A 15,861-nucleotide genomic window follows, 5' to 3' on the forward strand; every position below is an offset into this window, starting at 1 on the left:
TGCTGGGATTAAAGGTGTGTGTTACCACCACCAGGCTTCATTTTTTATTAATGTGCACGGTTGTGAGTCGGAGTCAGTTTGTATGCACCTGTGCACCACATGTGTGCAGGAACCCATACATGCCAGAAAAGGGCGTTAGAACCCCTCAGTCTAGAGTTACAGGTGGCTGGGAGCCACCATGTGGGTGCTGGGAGCTGCACCCCGGTCCTCTGCAAGAGCAGCAAGCACTGTTAACCGCCGAGCTGCCCCTCCAGCCTCTGAGCTATATAACCTTACGGGGACACTAAGGCAGAAGTGGGCCTGGGTAGAACTGAACCCAAGGCAATTGGCAGAGAGGACTTAGGAGCCTGATTCGAGTTTGTTCTGAGGCCCAGGTACTGGAGCCAGGGGGCCTGGGTCACACCTGGCCCATGGCAATGGACAAAGATTGCCGTGGGGTGGGACCCTGACTGACGCTGAGGGCCACGGTAGAGGGGACACTACTGAATCCACAGCTTGCTTTGACTCTCCTGGAAGGGAAGCCTTGGCTACCAGCTGAAGCTTGGTAAATCCTATATACACCTCTGGTGGCCACTCGTACACCGGCCAGGGAGGAGGACATAGTTACCAGCCATGTGGCAGCCTCTCTGTGTCCTGAAGGCTGCAGTAAGCAGGGCTCATTTTGAGAAGGCAGTGTTCTGCTCCAGAGTACTGGAGAGAGACTTCTATCTGCGGGTGGCCCCATGGGTCCTTAGGAAAGAACAGGCCCAGCGTTGATCCCAGGACCCTCAGGCAGGTCACTGGAGTGTGCCACACCCTTCACTTTTTCTTCATAGTGGCTTTCGTTGGTTGGTTTGGTTTGCTGACACGAGGTCTCACTATGTAGCCCAGACTCTCGCCTTAGCCTCTTTTGTTGTTTTGTTTTGTTTTGTTTTTTGTTTTTTTTGAGACAGGGTTTCTTTGTGTAGCCTTGGCTGTCCTGGATCTCGCTCTGTAAACCAGGGTGGCCTCGAACTCAGAGAGATCTGCCTGCTTCTTCCTCCTGAGTGCTGGGATTAAAGGCGTGGGCTGATGCTGTTACTACTACCCAGCTTTTTTTTTTTTTTTTTTTTTTTTAAATTAAATCAAGGCCTTTCAGTTATCACACTGGTAGCTAAACTCCAGGTGAGTCATCGGATTTAGTTACAGGGTTTGAGCAGTTCGGTCTGTGTCACCCTCACCCAGTAGTGACACCTGCTTAAAATGCACATTCCCACCCCAAAGTAGAGATGGTTCCGGAAAGGGTACCGGGTACCTGCATTTGTGATTCGTGCCATGGATTGTCCATTGGAGGTGATGCATTGGTGATACTTTGGAGAGACCATGACTCCAAAGACCAGCCCAGGGGCCAATATAGAAGTAAGGAGGGTGTGTGTGTGTGTGTGTGTGCTCACACACACACACACACACACACACACACACACACACACACACACACACAGGGGCTTCTGACTGGGAGAGCTAGCCTGGGAATACAGCCTGCTCTCCAGCTACTGTTAGGAGCATGCAGAGCTGGGGGACATGACCAGGGAGGGCTACAGTGGGGATTCTGGGCTGGGAAGGATGCTAGTGGATGCCTCCTCTGAGTTTCCAGGTGGGGGCTAGCTCACACCAGGGGCCTTCTGGTGAGTACTGGCCTCCCACCGAGGCCAGAAGCTGGGCTGAGCTACTGACCCCCATCTGCCCGGCTTCAGATGCACCCCTGTTGCTGACCCCCATCTGCCGGCTTCAGATGCACCCCTGTTGCTGCTAACTTTTCACTTCTTCTCCCCCCTTACCCCCTCTCCCACCCTTGTCCCCTCTGCCTGTCCTGGACTGGGTCTCTTCTCTCTTCTGTCTCTCCTCTCAGTAACCATGGACTGAAACCACCCCCACTCTGGTTTCCAGGCCTTTGATCAACCCCATGCTTCCCCTCACCCTTCTTTCTGCCCCCCTTCCTGCCCCCCCACCCCACACTTCCCCACCCTGTCCTCCCAGTTGAGAGGACCCACTCTCTCCAGATGTCCCCTCTGGTTTCTTGCTTTTGCAGTTAGTTTTCTCTCAGACTCATGGAGTTTTTGCATTTTCCAACCCTTCAGCCAGGAGCCAGCATGGAGGCTGGCCTTTGCTCTCTCTGACCCCGACCCTGTTTTTGTTCCAGGCCACTAAACCATCTAAAGAGATGAGCGGGTCGAATGAGACCTCGAGCCCAGTCTCAGAAAAGCCCTCTGGTTCCAGAACCTCCATCCCTGTATTGACTTCCTTTGGGGCAAGGAATTCTTCCATCTCCTTCTAGAAGCCCCCCTCATGCCCCCACCCCAGCCTGCCCCTCCCTCACTCCCCGTCATTCTCACTTCCTCTCATGCCCACTCCGCCCTCCCCGCTCTCACACCTGAAGGGTTTTGGGGCCATGGCCCTCGGCTCTCTCATCTCCTCTTGGTGTTTTTGGTTTTTTAAGTGATTCTCTCTTATCTTTTCTTCCCTCCTTTTTTTTTTAAGAGCAAAAGAGAAAACTAAAAACCAAACACACCAACTTCCCTGACTTCCTGTTCCCTAATGGCCCCTGCCCCGCCTACTTCCTGTCATCTTCTCTCCCTCTGCTCTTTCTCCCTCTTCCTCCCAAATCCATCCAAAGTTCCCACCTCCCCTAACTTCCCAAGAACACTTGGAAGAAACTCTGAGCCACGGAGACTCGCAGCGGAGAGAGATCCCCCTCCCGTTACTGGGTTCCTCCTTCCTGGAGGAACAAACGGACATGGACTGACCCAGCATCAGGCTGGACAATGGACATGGGAGACCCTGGCCTTGGAGACACCCCACTGCCTGTCCCGCCTTCGAAGAGACAGAACTCTGCTGCTGGCCTGCCGTTTCCTCTCCAACCAGGGTGGGCCTGTAAGCAGGCCTGCTGGATGGGATCCCCAGAGAAGAGGCCAAGGCTGAGTGTGGGGGTGGGGAGGGGGACACGAGGTGCCAGGGGATGAGCCGGCTCACTGTTGCTCAGTGTCTGGCTGGTGCTAGCAAAGGACAGAAGGAGGCCCCTGTTCTGGAGGGGTGCTCCTGTGGACAGCCTGCCCCCAGGGCTCTGCCTTGGGAGAGGGCAGCCCTGAGCAAGGGCACTTGGTACTTTCAGTTTCCTAATTTAGCACTTTAAATGCCATTAACTTATTTTATGGGGTGGGGTGGGCAACATGGAAGGGCCTAGAAACATGTTTGGAGGGTGGGAAGGGCCTGGTTGTGAGGGACATGGGGAGAAGGGGGTGGGTGCAGTAAAGAATCTGACCCTCAGCTGGGGGCAACTTGACCTTCAACCAGCCTTTATGATTTGAGGGTTTTCAGGGAAGGGGTGAGATGTCATTTGTCTCTGGGGATCTGGTGACCACTGTGAGGTGTTTGAGGATCCCCAAGGCAGAGCCACCAGCTAGTACTCCAGTCTATGGATACCTTGCAGGAGTCCTGAACAGGGCAGACTGGCGTTTGAGCGGGCCCTGGAGGCAATGGGAGAGGCTGGCTTGATCCTGGCCTGGTCCCCAGCAGGCACAGAGGGGCCAGAGCAAGAGGATGATAGGGGAGGGCGAGAAGGCTGGCAGGGGCTCCATCTGGAGCACAAAGTAGAGGAAGCACAGAGATGTGGGCTTGGGACTCGTCCCCCAGTAAGCACAGAGAGGAACCATTGAAGGGACAGAACCCCAAGGCCCCGGAGCCTGGCTGGGGAGGCCAGTGGCAGCTGTTGAGTTTAGGGAGGGAGGGAAAACTGGGTTGTGTTTCTTTTCTTTTTTTTAAATTTCTGTTTTGTTGGTTCATCCTTGTTTTCTAGCTTTGGGTCATTTTTTGTACCAAGGCAAGCAAGCCTTTTTGAAAAATAACAAAAGAAGAAGAAAAAAAATTCCCTCCCAGAAAAAAAAAAAAAAAACACAAAAAGTTAAAAAAAAAAAAACCAAAAAAACAAAAAAGAAAACAAACAAAAAAAACCCTAGAAAATAGGGGAGAAAAAAAAAAGGACCTCACAATGATGCAATTACTTTTAATTGCAAGCAACTCTTTACATTTAAGTGAAGTGTCTTAACATTTTATATTGTTTTAAAAATATATTTACATATTATATATATATAATATACGTAATATAAATATATATAAATATTTAAAAAAGAAAAAAAAAAAAGAAAACCACAGCGCACTCTCCCTGGCTGCTGTCTGGCAGGGAAGGGGGCTGGGGACAGGCGTGTGACCTGTAGTCCGGTGAAGCAGTTTGATTTGGCTGTACAGAGACCCCTGGCTTGGAGGGGAGGGTGAGGGGCCCCTCCACTCCATCTCTCTTTGCTTGCTACTCTTTGCTTGCCCCCACACCCCCTCAGCCCTGTGACTTGAGTGTGTGCCCCTCTGTCATTGTCCTGAGTTGAGTATCCTTTGTGGAGGGAGGGAGGGAGGGAGGGGGAGCCGGGAGACGTGACCATCCATATGGGGGCTGCCCACACGCTCAAGCAGGGCCTGTGGGATTTACAGAACTCTTCACTTTGGTTCCTGGGCTTGTGTGTGCTGGAAGACATTTGTATGGGATTGTGTGCAGCCTGTGTGTGCGCGCATTGGCACAAGCCTACACCACTTAAGTGTGTGCACATGCATGGAGTGTGTGTACATAGGCAGAACTTACATGGTACGTGTGACGCTCTGTACATGTATGTGAGCATAACCTGCCTGGGCATCAGCATGATCGTGTGAAAGGAACCGTGAGAGTAAGAACATGTGTAAAGTGCGTGCAGACACGCCTGGCTGTTCACGTGAGCACCGTATGTGGATGGATAGAGGTAACATGAGCTGTGGGTATGGCTGTGTACAGATGCAGGCAGGCGTGTGAGAGAGCCTCTGTGTGTGTCAGTGTGCGTGTGCATGTGTGTGTGTCCCATCATCCCTGCACCACCCGCCCGGCTCCCCTCCTGAGGCCTCCCTCCCCGCACCTTCTCAAAGCCCACAGCACGTCAATGCCCCCTCTCAGCTGCATGCGCCTCGCCGCCGCCGCCGCCGCCGCCGCCTCCATCAGTGTGTGCTTGCCAAGAGAAACTGCCACATTGGGGGACCCTGTACCCGGTCCCCTCACCCTGCCCGCTGTGCTGTGTTACTCGCATGGGGGGTTCTCTCTGGCCCCTTCCACAATATACCTGTTCCCCAGGGGCCTCAGGGCCAAGGCTTTAGTGGGGTCCCAAGTGGGGCCCCCCAAGGCCAGCCTGGTTCCACACCCACTCATCCGCCCCGTAGGGCCTGTGCTGGTGTAGCAGTGATGGCTTCCGTGGATATCCTGTGACCTCTGTCAGTGTAACTTGACAATTTCTAAATGGAAAGGGTTGCTGTGTTTTCTGTCTCTTTTTTAATGTCTTTTTTCTTCCCTACCTCCCTGCTTTCTTCTCTTCCCTTCTGGTTTTTTCTAGCCGAGTGTTGGGGCTTTAATAAAACTTGTTCCTTTTTTCTCTCCTGGATCTTCTTCCTCTGGGCTTCTGCCTCGTTATTTCTCTTCTTCACCTTCGGGGGGCCTGGAAGGAACTGGGGTGGACTAACACAGGGTGGGGACTCTCGGGAGCCAGCATGCCTCACGTCGGCAGGCATGGCATGGAGAAAGGACAGACAGGACGGGAGCCATAGGCTGGCACTGCCCAGGGCTCACGATTTCTGATGCCCCTGGGGTATAGAAGAAAGACCCCACTAATTATTTATTTGGACTTTTAAGGCAGGGTTTCTTTACGTAGCCCTAGCATTCCCGGAACTGGTTCTGTAGACCAGGCTAACCTCAAACTCAAAGGCCTCTCTGTCTGCCGACCGAGTGTTGGGAGGCATCCCACCCGGCAAACCCCACTAATTCTAAAGAAACAGCTCCGGATTGGATGATGCAGGAGAGGTCCCATCTAGTCCCCATAACTATCAGTGAAGGTGACTCTCCACACCCATGAGTGACAAAGCCAGCCCAGAGATACTGAGTCACAGAACTAGCAATCTGTAAACTCACAATTTGAATTCAGCTCCACCTGGCTCCAAAGCCAATGCTTAGAGGTGGAGCAGCACCATGTTGGATTTCAGCCTCTGGCCCTCTAGGAGGAATGACTCTCCATGTCATGTCTAGGACAGTTGCTTTCAGACTTCCGGAACTAGCAGGAACTCCCACCTGAAACACCGAGATGTAATGAAATGTACCTGCTCCCCACACTGCTCAGGGAATGGGCAAGATGTCCTGCTCAGGGTTTTGGAGTACTAGAATTCAAAGGTCTGCCACAGCTCCTGCATGCTCTGACACAGAGGCTTCCCCATATTCTACTTGGCAAGGCCTGGAGTTACCAGACCTTTTCGACCAGCCATTCCCCAGTTACCTCTGTCCCGTGAGGCGGCAGGGTCCTGAAGCTACAAACTCACAGCCGTTTTTGGAACCTCTTCTAAGACCCACGAGCAAGCCAGAATTGAGAAACAGCTCACTGTTCACTGGGAATACTGCCTCATGGGCCGCCTCTTGCCACTGCCCTCCTCAGACGCCAGTACAGCCAGACCTCGGTCCACCTAGAGACTGTCCCTGTGTCTTTCAGAATGTCAGCAGGTCCTGTATTCCATGTCCCTTCATATTCCGGGAAAACGCGGTCAGGCAGTCCTCCCCCCCCCTTCCCCTTCCACTGGCAATTTAAAATGGAGAAAAAATAGCACCAAAGTCCCCTGCATGCCAGAGACCATGCCGGGCACTCCCTGACCCTCAAATGGCTTCTGAATAGCCCTGGCTACTGGGCCTAGCCTGTGGCTGGGGTGCCGGCTGGGAAACAGGCACACACCCACAAACTGTGGCTGACAGCAAGCAAGGGGACAAAGGACAACTCTGTAACTGGTGACAAGGAGCAATGTGGACTGCCCGGGATGACCAGGCCCTGAGCTCCCCTGATTCGGAGACCTTAAGTATGAGGATGAAGGAGCTGGGGTGTTGGCTGAGGTGTCTGTCACACAAACGTGAAGACTTGAGTTTGGATTCCCGACACCCATAGAAAAGGCAGGTGTAGTGGTTCAGGTCTGTGGCCCTAGAATGGGAAGAGGGTGCCGGGGACAAATCCCTCCAAGCTCACAGGCCAGCCATTTTATCCAGTTGGTGAACTCCAGGTCCAGGGAGAGACCCTGTCTCAAAAAAGAAGCTAGAAAGCAATAGAGAAAGACACCCACTTCCGGCCTCTGTATATGTGTGAATGAGCACACACCCATAATACTAACACACAGTTTTAAAAAGCGAAGCAAATTTCCTAATGGAGGTGGATCTCTGTGAGTTCGAGGCCAGCCTGGTATACACAGCGAGTTCCAGACTGCCAGGATTACAAAGTGAGACCCTATCTCCAAAAACAACAAAACAGTCACAAAAAGAGGAGTGGAGTTGGGAGTCCGGCACATGCCTGTAATCCCAGCACTTGGAAAGTGGGAGCAGAGGGTTAGGAATTAAGTCAGATTGAGCTAAGCTGTGAATTGGAGGACAGCCTGGGATACATGAGACACTGTCTCAAAACAAAACAAGACCTGAGGAAAGGCTTAACAGGTAAAGGCGGAGCCCACCCACATGGTGGAGAGAGAGCTCTGATTCCTGCAAGTTGTCCTCTGACTGTCCCATAATACTGTGCCCCACCCCAATAAAATATGTAAATCAATAAATTAATAAAACGTACAAAACGTGAGTGGTATGCCTATAATCCTAGCACTGGGGGAGGTGTGTGTGTGCTGAGGCAGGATGCTCTAGAGCCAGTCTGGACTGCAGAGAGAGACCTTCTCCAGAAAAAATGCAAGTCAGACGAGGCTCACACCCATAATCCCTGTACTTGATGCTGGAGGATTACCTTGAGTTAAAAGCCTGAGTTTTGTGTAAGACTCTGTCTCAATAAAGCCAACTAGCCAACCAGACAAATAGGTGAGTCACTTGGTAGAGTTGATAACCGAGAGTCCTGGACAGGGTGCAGGAGGAAAAGTAGCCTTTGGGTTCTAGGAAATAAAATCCAAGTAGCTCCAGGAGGGACAGTCAGGGAGATGGGCAGGGTCATGGGCAAGGAACAGGAACCTGCATGTCTTCTAGGAGCTGTGACAAGTGATGAGGATCTTTCTTACATTTTTACATTTATTTATTTTTATTTTTGGTTTTTTGAGACAGGGTTTCTCTGTATAGCTTTGACAACTTTCCTAGAACTCACTCTGTAGCCTAGGCTGGCCTCGAACTCACAGAGATCTGCCTGGCTCTGCCTCCTGAGTGCTGGGATTAAAGACGTGTGCCACGGCTGTATTTTATTTTTAATTAAGTGTGTATGTTGCGGGTGGGGAGAGGAGTTTGTGTACATGAGTGAAGGTTCCTGAAGAGACTGGAAGAGGGTATTGGATCCCCTGGAACAGGAGCGGTTGTGAGCTGCCTGATGTGGGTGCTGGGAACCGAACACTGGCCCTCTGCGGGAGCAATGTGTTCTTCAGGGTGCACGAGCTGCCCACGTGATGCAGAGATGGCTCCTGCTGCAGCTTTCACAGTTGTGGGGGACAATTCAGCGTCTCGGGAGAGGAGAAGGGAGTGTCGATAGTCTTAATGGTCCAGAATGAAGCCCAGGACTCCCTCCAATGGGCGCTATCCCTGGCCCCTGGTGACTCATCTGACTGCTTTAGTTGGCCCACATCACCATGATCCTGTCCTCACCTATGCCAGAAAAGTGGTAGTTGTGTGTATGGGGGCGAGGCACTTCTCTTCTGCAACACTAATGGAACTGGAATTTTGGGGTTGGGGATTCAGCTCAGTGGTAGAGTGCTTGCCTAGCAAGCACAAGGCCCTGGGTTCGGTCCTCAGCTCCGGAAAAGGAAAAAAAAAAAAAAGGAATTTTTCTTCCTCTTTATTTTTGTTTTTTCAAAACAGGGTTTCTCTGTTTAACAGAGCCCCAGCTGTCCTGGAACTCACTCTGTAGCCCAGGCTGGCCTCAAACTCACAGAGATCCGCCTGCCTCTGCCTCCCAAGTGTTGAAACTAAAGGCGTGCGCCACCCCTGCCCAGCAGAGCTGGAGTTTTTCGGAGAAACATTTCCGAGGAAACAGCAAACCTTACGGGCAGGGGAGCAAGGTCAGAGGGCAGCTTGCTTGTCCGTCTTTCTGGCTGTATTCAGGTGCATTTCACATGCCACGAAATCCCCACTTACCAGCTCCAGCTCAGTGGGTTTCAGTGGGTTTGCAGACGGGCGGCCAGCGCTGCAGTCTAACTTTAGAATATTTTCAACACCTGCAAAAACTCTGAGCCCCAACTGTCATTACCCATTTCAGCTTCTTCGTCTGCGGCAACCTGTCCCTAGGGAATTTCTCATCTCCCTCCCCTCCCTGTGTGGACCCCCCAGACTTTGCCCGTGGATCGGATCACAGCGCAGCCTGGCTTCTTTTCTGACACCGTGTGTTGCAGAGGCAGCAGGCATCAGAACTTCATTCCATTTCCAGCCAAGGCCTTCTCCATGCACATGCGGCATAACATTTATGTGTGTATCAGTCCCCCTTTAGGTCGTTAGTACTTGCGTGTTCAGGTAACAAGTGTATGTCTGGTGGCAGACGTGTGTGGAGGTCGGAGAACAACTTTGGGGAAGTAAGTTCTTTCCTTGTACTTTTGTGTGAATTCTGGGGATCAAATTCAGGTTGGTCCTGTCCAGCACGACCCAGCACGTGGCACGTGCTCTTCTGGCTGATCCACACCATCCCGAAGCAGCAGCTCTGGTCTCCATTCCCGCCTAAGAGGGTTCTGGTTTCTCCACGTCCTTTTTCAGCTCTTCTTACGTTATTGGCATTGCTCTATTTATCTGATCTAGATATCAATATTGGTATCCATTTTTTTTTGAGGCAGGGTCTCGTGTATCCCATGCTAACCTCAAACTCTTTAGTGTAGCAAAAGCTGATGTTGAACTTCTCAACTTCCTGCCTTTCGATCTCAATTGTTGAGATCACAGGCATACACCACCCAACCCGGCTGATGTGGTACTGGGAATTGAGTCCCATACCTGAGCCATATATCTTGATTATAAGTCTGCTGCGGGCCGCAGGAATATATCATAAGAACTCAGCTGCTTATGGCAAAGTCACTACCTGGAGGGATCAGGGAATTCCTCCAGAGGAAGCCAAATCCCAAGGAGTTTTGGTGTTACTTGGCTTGTTATATATCAGCTGTCTTCTGTTATGAAAATCATGTGTGCCTTCATAGTTTTCCCAATTGATTTTTCCCTAAGAAGGGCTAACAATGTGGACTGATCACTCTCTGGACATACACATTCCAGGTGTTTGGAGAACAGCCTCAGGAAAGGCTTTCTCTGGAATCAGATATCTCCCCTAACCACTTTCAAGGACTAAGGAGACATCACCCAGGTGGTCACCCAATTTCCGAGGATTAACAGTGATAACAACCCACAGGCGAGTCTCCTGACTTAAGGTAAATTCCACAAGGGGACACCGCCTAGGTCAGGTAGACATTAAGTAATAGCTTTACACAATCTAGCTCAGACCCCTCCTTTCTTACAGCCTTACTAACTTTATAGACCTCTAACTACTTACCTAACCACTTCTAGGAATATTTAGATAACCTTCTGTGCTAACAGCTATGCTCAGCCAGAACTCCCAGTTCAAGCCTCCCTGTAATTATCATTATTGGTAGCATCCGGCCAGGTCCATCACCGGATGGAGGAAAGTACCTTATCAGAGATACCTTTGTGCTCTCTAAGAACAGACTTAAGCATCCAGGCTACCTGTTTGAGAAGGCCTGGTGGATGTGCTAATTAAGCTTAACTTCCTCCTTTCCCAAATCTTACCTCCAGTTCCAGATCTCCCTTTAACTATCACCAGAGGCATCTACCTGTACACAGGTTGCCTAGAGACTGAGCACACTTTCCCCCACCCTGCAGACAGCTTGGACAGATAGGAGCCACAGGAAAAAAGAAGACAGTTTTATTTTCTCCCATTGACCTAGCAACTTACAGATTTTTAACATCTTTTACCAAACACATTTAAGATTATAGTTGTGCACATAAGAACCCTCTTCTTAGATATTACCTGAATTTAGCCTTTAGTTAGTTCATTAGTCACTTCCCCTTTGAGTCACCAATGGTAATTAACAACTAGTGCCCCTCTTTGTAATTCTTATCAACCCTCCATTTGATCCCGATAATGGACAATCACTGCCTGAGGAAGTTCAGGCTGGGTGTCCTGGGTGGAGGGGAGGATTGTGTTTTCTGGGGGATATATAACTGTAAAGCAAGGGACGAGGAGGAGAATTAAAGCGAATGGACCAAAAAACTCTGTGTTCGTAGATTGATTTGCCGACCTTAAAGAATAGATTCTCAGCTGGTTGATAGATTCTTCCGCGGACCCTGGAAGGGAGACTATTAGGGGCTGGACCCCAATAGTCCCGATATAAGTCGTTTTTATTTTTCTGTGTGGTCTTGTGCCATGGTGTTTGTGTGGAGACCAGAGGACAACTTCCTTTCTTCTTCTTTTTCTTTTTGTTGTTGTTTTGGTGTTTTTCAGGACAAGGTCTGTGTGTAGCCATGGCTGTCTTGGAACTCACGCCGTAGACCAGGGTAGCCTTGAACTCAGAGATCTGCCTACCTCTGCCTCCTGAGTGCTGGGGTTAAAGGCATGAGTCACAAGGCCTAGCCTCAGAGGACAGCTTTAAAGAGTGGTTTTCAGCTAAGTGGGTATGGTGACACACACACCCAGGAGGCAGAGGCAGGCGGATCTCTGTGAGTTCGAGGCCAGTCTGGTCTACAGAGAGAGTTTCAGGGCAGCCAGGACTGCACAGAGAAACCCTGTCTTGAAAAACAAAACAAACAAGCCGGGTGGTGGTGGCGCACACCTTTAATCCCAGCACTCGGGAGGCAGAGGCAGGTGGATCTCTGTGAGTTCGAGGCCAGCCTGGTCTACAGAGCAAGATCCAGGAAAGGCGCAAAGCTACACAGAGAAACCCTGTCTTGAAAAACAAATAAAACAAACAACAAAATAGTTCTCTTTTCACCCAGTGGGTTCCAGAGATCAAACTCAAGTTGTAAGGTTTAGTAGCCAGCACCCTTACCTGATGAACCATCTCACTGACCCCAAACCTCTTCATTTCTAACTTAATCCCATCGTAGTTGAGAACAAGATTGTGTGACTCCTGTTCAGCATGGGGACTTGCTGAAGGCCGACTCTATGGTCTGTCCCAGAATGTTCCATGTGTACCTTTGTTCTGTCCTTTGGAATGTTCTTCAGAACTCTTGAGTCCAGTTGGTTTACAGTGGCCGAGCTTTCCTCCTTGTGGTTAGTTCTGTCCATGACTGAGTATGGGATGTTGAAATCTCTCTCCAACTAACATAGCAAGTTGTATAGTTTCCCTTCAAACCTGTTTAGACTCCCTGACTCTGGGCTGTCCTTGGGAACACACCTGCTTGATGGCCTGATTGGCTGGCTTATAGACTGTTACAAAATGTCCTTGTCCCTAGTTAGAAACAAAATGTCCTCATCCCTAGTTAGAATTTCTGTCTCATACTTGGAATAGTCACCCTAGCTCACATGGTTTCTTATTCTAAACTTCCATTTTAAAAATTTATTTTTATTGCTGTGCCCGAATCCCTGACAGAAACAAGTTAGTAAATAATAGGTTTAGTTTGCGTCACAATTTCAAGGGAGTTCTGATCCATCATGGTGGAGAACACATCGTAGCTGGCTGAGGACAGCAACAAGCTGCTGGACCGAGGGTGCTGTGACCGACCGTCCAAGGCTTGCCTTTGGTCACCTGCTTCTGCCAGCCAGGTCCCACAGACTTCAAAATAGTGCTTTGAGTGAGTTGGGAACCATGAGCTCAAGAGCTGAGCCTGTGGGAGACAGTTGAATCAAACCATAAGCCAGGAATGGTGGCACACATCTGTAATCCCCAACACTCAGGAGGCTGAGACAGGAGGATTGCCATAAGTTTGAGACCAGCTTGGTCTACACTGTGAGTTCTAGGCCAGCCAGGGTTACACAGTGAGACCCTGACTAAAACAAAGCAACACAAAACAACAAAAACCAAAATGTTGCTCCAATGTTGATCCAGCCCCTCCCCCTCCCCTCTTGTGATTAGTCATACAAATCACACCTTTATGGACAACAGTTTTGCAATTATTGCTTTGTGTAGTGAGTTGTCTTTTTTTGTCTTGTTTTTGTTTTTCAAGGGAGTTTCTCTGTATAGCCCAGACTGGCCTCAAACTTAGAGATCTGCCTGCCTCAGCCTACCGAGTGCTGGGATTAAAGGCGTTCACCACCACCACCCAGCTGAATTCTCAATTTTTCTTATCTAGAAGTATCTTCATTTGACCGTCTCATCTTTCAAGTCTCTAGGTGTCTGCAGAAGGTCACCCTGTGAGGAGGGAGTCCCCACCCTCACCCCAACTCTATCTCAACCTCACTCTGTGTCTGCTCCCTGGCTCCACAGCTTACTAACAGGGTGACCTTGGGGAGATACATCCTGTGCCATGCCTCAGCTTTCTCACATCCAGAGAGGACATCATGATGGCACTGAGCTTGAGAGTTGGAGGAGGGATTTAGGGCAAAGCTCTCAAGGTGGGTTCTGAGCACTCAGAGACACCAGTTCTGGGCTCACTCAGGAGCGGCAGCTGCGGAGCCGTGACTGAGAGGAGCCCGCAGGCTTACAGATACGATACAGAAAATGGGCGGGTCCTACAGTGTCCTTTGGTGATGCTGCTGGGCCTGAGATGCCTATGGTGACAGCTGGCTAAGTCTCTTGGCTGTGGGGTAGTATCTGAGGCCACTCTGAAGGCTTGAGAAACAAGGAGCCTCTGCAAGTATTGCAAAATGGGCGCCTGGGGGCCTCTTGCTGATGTCGGGATGGAAGTATGGGGACAGCACACCACCCACTCTGTGTGCCTGTTTCTACTCATACCAGTCTCCCAGGACACAGCAAGCCACCAGAGAAGAGATTTCCTCTACCCTGCCACTCAGCCCCGCTACCCTCCTCACAAGGACATGGATCTCACCATGTCCATGCCAATGCTGCCATGTCCCTCTCCCCATCAACAAGCGAGACACTGGTTCAAGCCTGAGAAAGGCCATTTATTTCCAAGATATAGACTGTACTTTTAAGACAGGACTTTCAGAAGCAGGAATCTTAGTTATCGCCTAGAGAGGTGGTGTGTCATGGACACGGTGGGAGGAGCCATGCAGACGTAGGGGCTTTTATCCAACACTGTTACAACACTTTTTAAAATGAGCAAAACATCTTTAAAAATCCTTATAAATTCTTTATAATATGTTACACATTAGAGACAATATTTACAGTAAAGGGAGAGGGGGAAGAGACTTTACAGCAAATCGTTGCAGAAACCAAGGAGACCGACAGACGGGGGGCAGGCTGGCAACCCCACCGGGCTTCCCTGGAATGAGTGAGGGCAGGGGGGGTGGTTAGGACAGTGCTCCAAGGTTTATTTACAATGTGGGGAAGGGGGCTGGGTCCCACCCACCCTGCAAGAACAGCCCAGCTGGGACCTTCTAAATCAATGTGTTCTTCTTGACTGTTCCCTTGAAGGGAGAAGGTGAGTCTCCTGCTAAGCTGTGGAACGAGGGTGAAATGGAGGAAGGTGCCAGCCAGCTGCAGGGGGTCCTGGACACTCCAGAGACTGGGGAGCAGGCAGGTCCACAGGTCAAAGAGCTTAGAGGGGTGACTTCAGAGGTTGGCAAAGGGTGTGAGGAGTGACTTGGTAGTGGCGGGGTCAGTCCTGCCTCTGGAGGGGCCTCAACCCAGTCTCGGGCTCTGACAAGCTTGGGGATGAGGCGTCTACCAAAGGTCCTGGCTTCGGGACAGGTGGGGAAATGGACGGGTTGGGGCAGAAGTTGCTACTGGAGACACCTTTACACAGTGACTACACACACTCACACACACAAGCCCCCTCTCCCATGGACACCCAACCCTACACATCCGCTCCCCAGACATTCATCCTCCTCTCCTTGGCTAGGAGCTAATGGGGGGTGAGAGGAGGGCAGAGGACAGACACAAAAACCCGGCTCCATCTTTCCTTCAGTATGGAGCGTAGGCGGTCCACCCACGCTCCACTGTCAGCAAGGGTCCCTAAGTGGACTCACAGAAAAGGGCCACTCAGTCCTTTATCCAAGGGACATGAATCCCAGCAGCCCCTTCCCTCTTCTGAAGACTCCCTCTTCGATTCTCCTCTGCCCATCCCACCAAACACCAGCCCGCGGCACCAGCCCCGCTCTTCCTCCCCACCCGACCACCGGACAGGGTGTCACAGACACTGGTGGAGGCGGGCGGCGGCCGAGCGGCGCGGGGGCAGGCCCTGTAGGTTCCCTAGGTCCCCCGATGGCAGCGAGGCGGCGGATGAAGCCCGTGCCTTGGTGGACTCCAGGCTGCTGAGGCCAGAGTCCTTGTTGTCACTGTGCGGTCGAGCGCCCGCGGGCTCCGGGGCGCCCCCTCCGCCCAGCTCCTTCCACTCGTTGAAGTTGAGGTCGGTCAGCGGGCTCTGCACCACCACCGTGTGGCGGCGCCAGCTGCTCCGGCGCCGCCGGGTCTCGGGCGACAGCGGGCGCCGGAGCCGCACCGCCAGCATGTCGTCGGCGGTGCCGCGGAGACGCAGCCGCAGGGCTTCCACGCGCGACGGTCGTGATCCGAGCGCCGGGGCGGCCGCCGGGGGCCGAAGCGACTCCTGGCTGCTGGACGACGCCGAGCCCGGGGGCTCGGGACCGCGGGGACCCGCCCGGCCGTGCCCGCGCCCGGACTCTCTCCATCCGCGCGGCTGCGAGACAGGCGACGGCGCGCCAGCGTGTCGCACGGCATAAGATGGTGTGAGCTGAAGGACGGCCGGCGCGCCAGGCGCCCCCCGGGCCCGCG

At 51.7% G+C, this 15,861-nt stretch overlaps 2 protein-coding genes across 7 annotated transcripts in view; one reads left to right on the forward strand and one right to left on the reverse strand.

Annotated features, from left to right (window-relative positions):
• Srcin1 (SRC kinase signaling inhibitor 1) overlaps positions 1 to 9,670 on the forward strand; it is a 77,151-nt gene extending 67,481 nt beyond the window's left edge. For 2 of the 6 annotated variants that reach the window (XM_028869085.2, XM_028869088.2), the window contains one exon: positions 2,159 to 3,907. In XM_028869085.2, coding sequence (XP_028724918.1) covers positions 2,159 to 2,293 — 135 coding nt within the window. In that variant the 3' untranslated portion in view covers positions 2,294 to 3,907. Of the gene's footprint in view, positions 1 to 1,867; positions 5,471 to 9,278 lie in introns of those variants that run through there. The other 4 variants (XM_037201351.1, XM_028869087.2, XM_037201352.1 and 1 more) reach the window with 4 other exon arrangements.
• Positions 9,671 to 14,051: 4,381 nt separating this feature from the next.
• The window catches only part of Arhgap23 (Rho GTPase activating protein 23), a 95,613-nt gene continuing 93,803 nt past the window's right edge, over positions 14,052 to 15,861 (reverse strand). The window contains 2 exon segments of the mRNA XM_028869076.2: positions 14,052 to 15,732; positions 15,735 to 15,860. Of these exon segments, the coding sequence (XP_028724909.1) occupies positions 15,260 to 15,732; positions 15,735 to 15,860 (599 nt within the window). The 3' untranslated portion in view covers positions 14,052 to 15,259.

This window comes from Peromyscus leucopus, chromosome 8b (assembly GCF_004664715.2).
Source record: "Peromyscus leucopus breed LL Stock chromosome 8b, UCI_PerLeu_2.1, whole genome shotgun sequence".
NCBI classification, from domain to species: Eukaryota; Metazoa; Chordata; class Mammalia; order Rodentia; family Cricetidae; genus Peromyscus; species Peromyscus leucopus.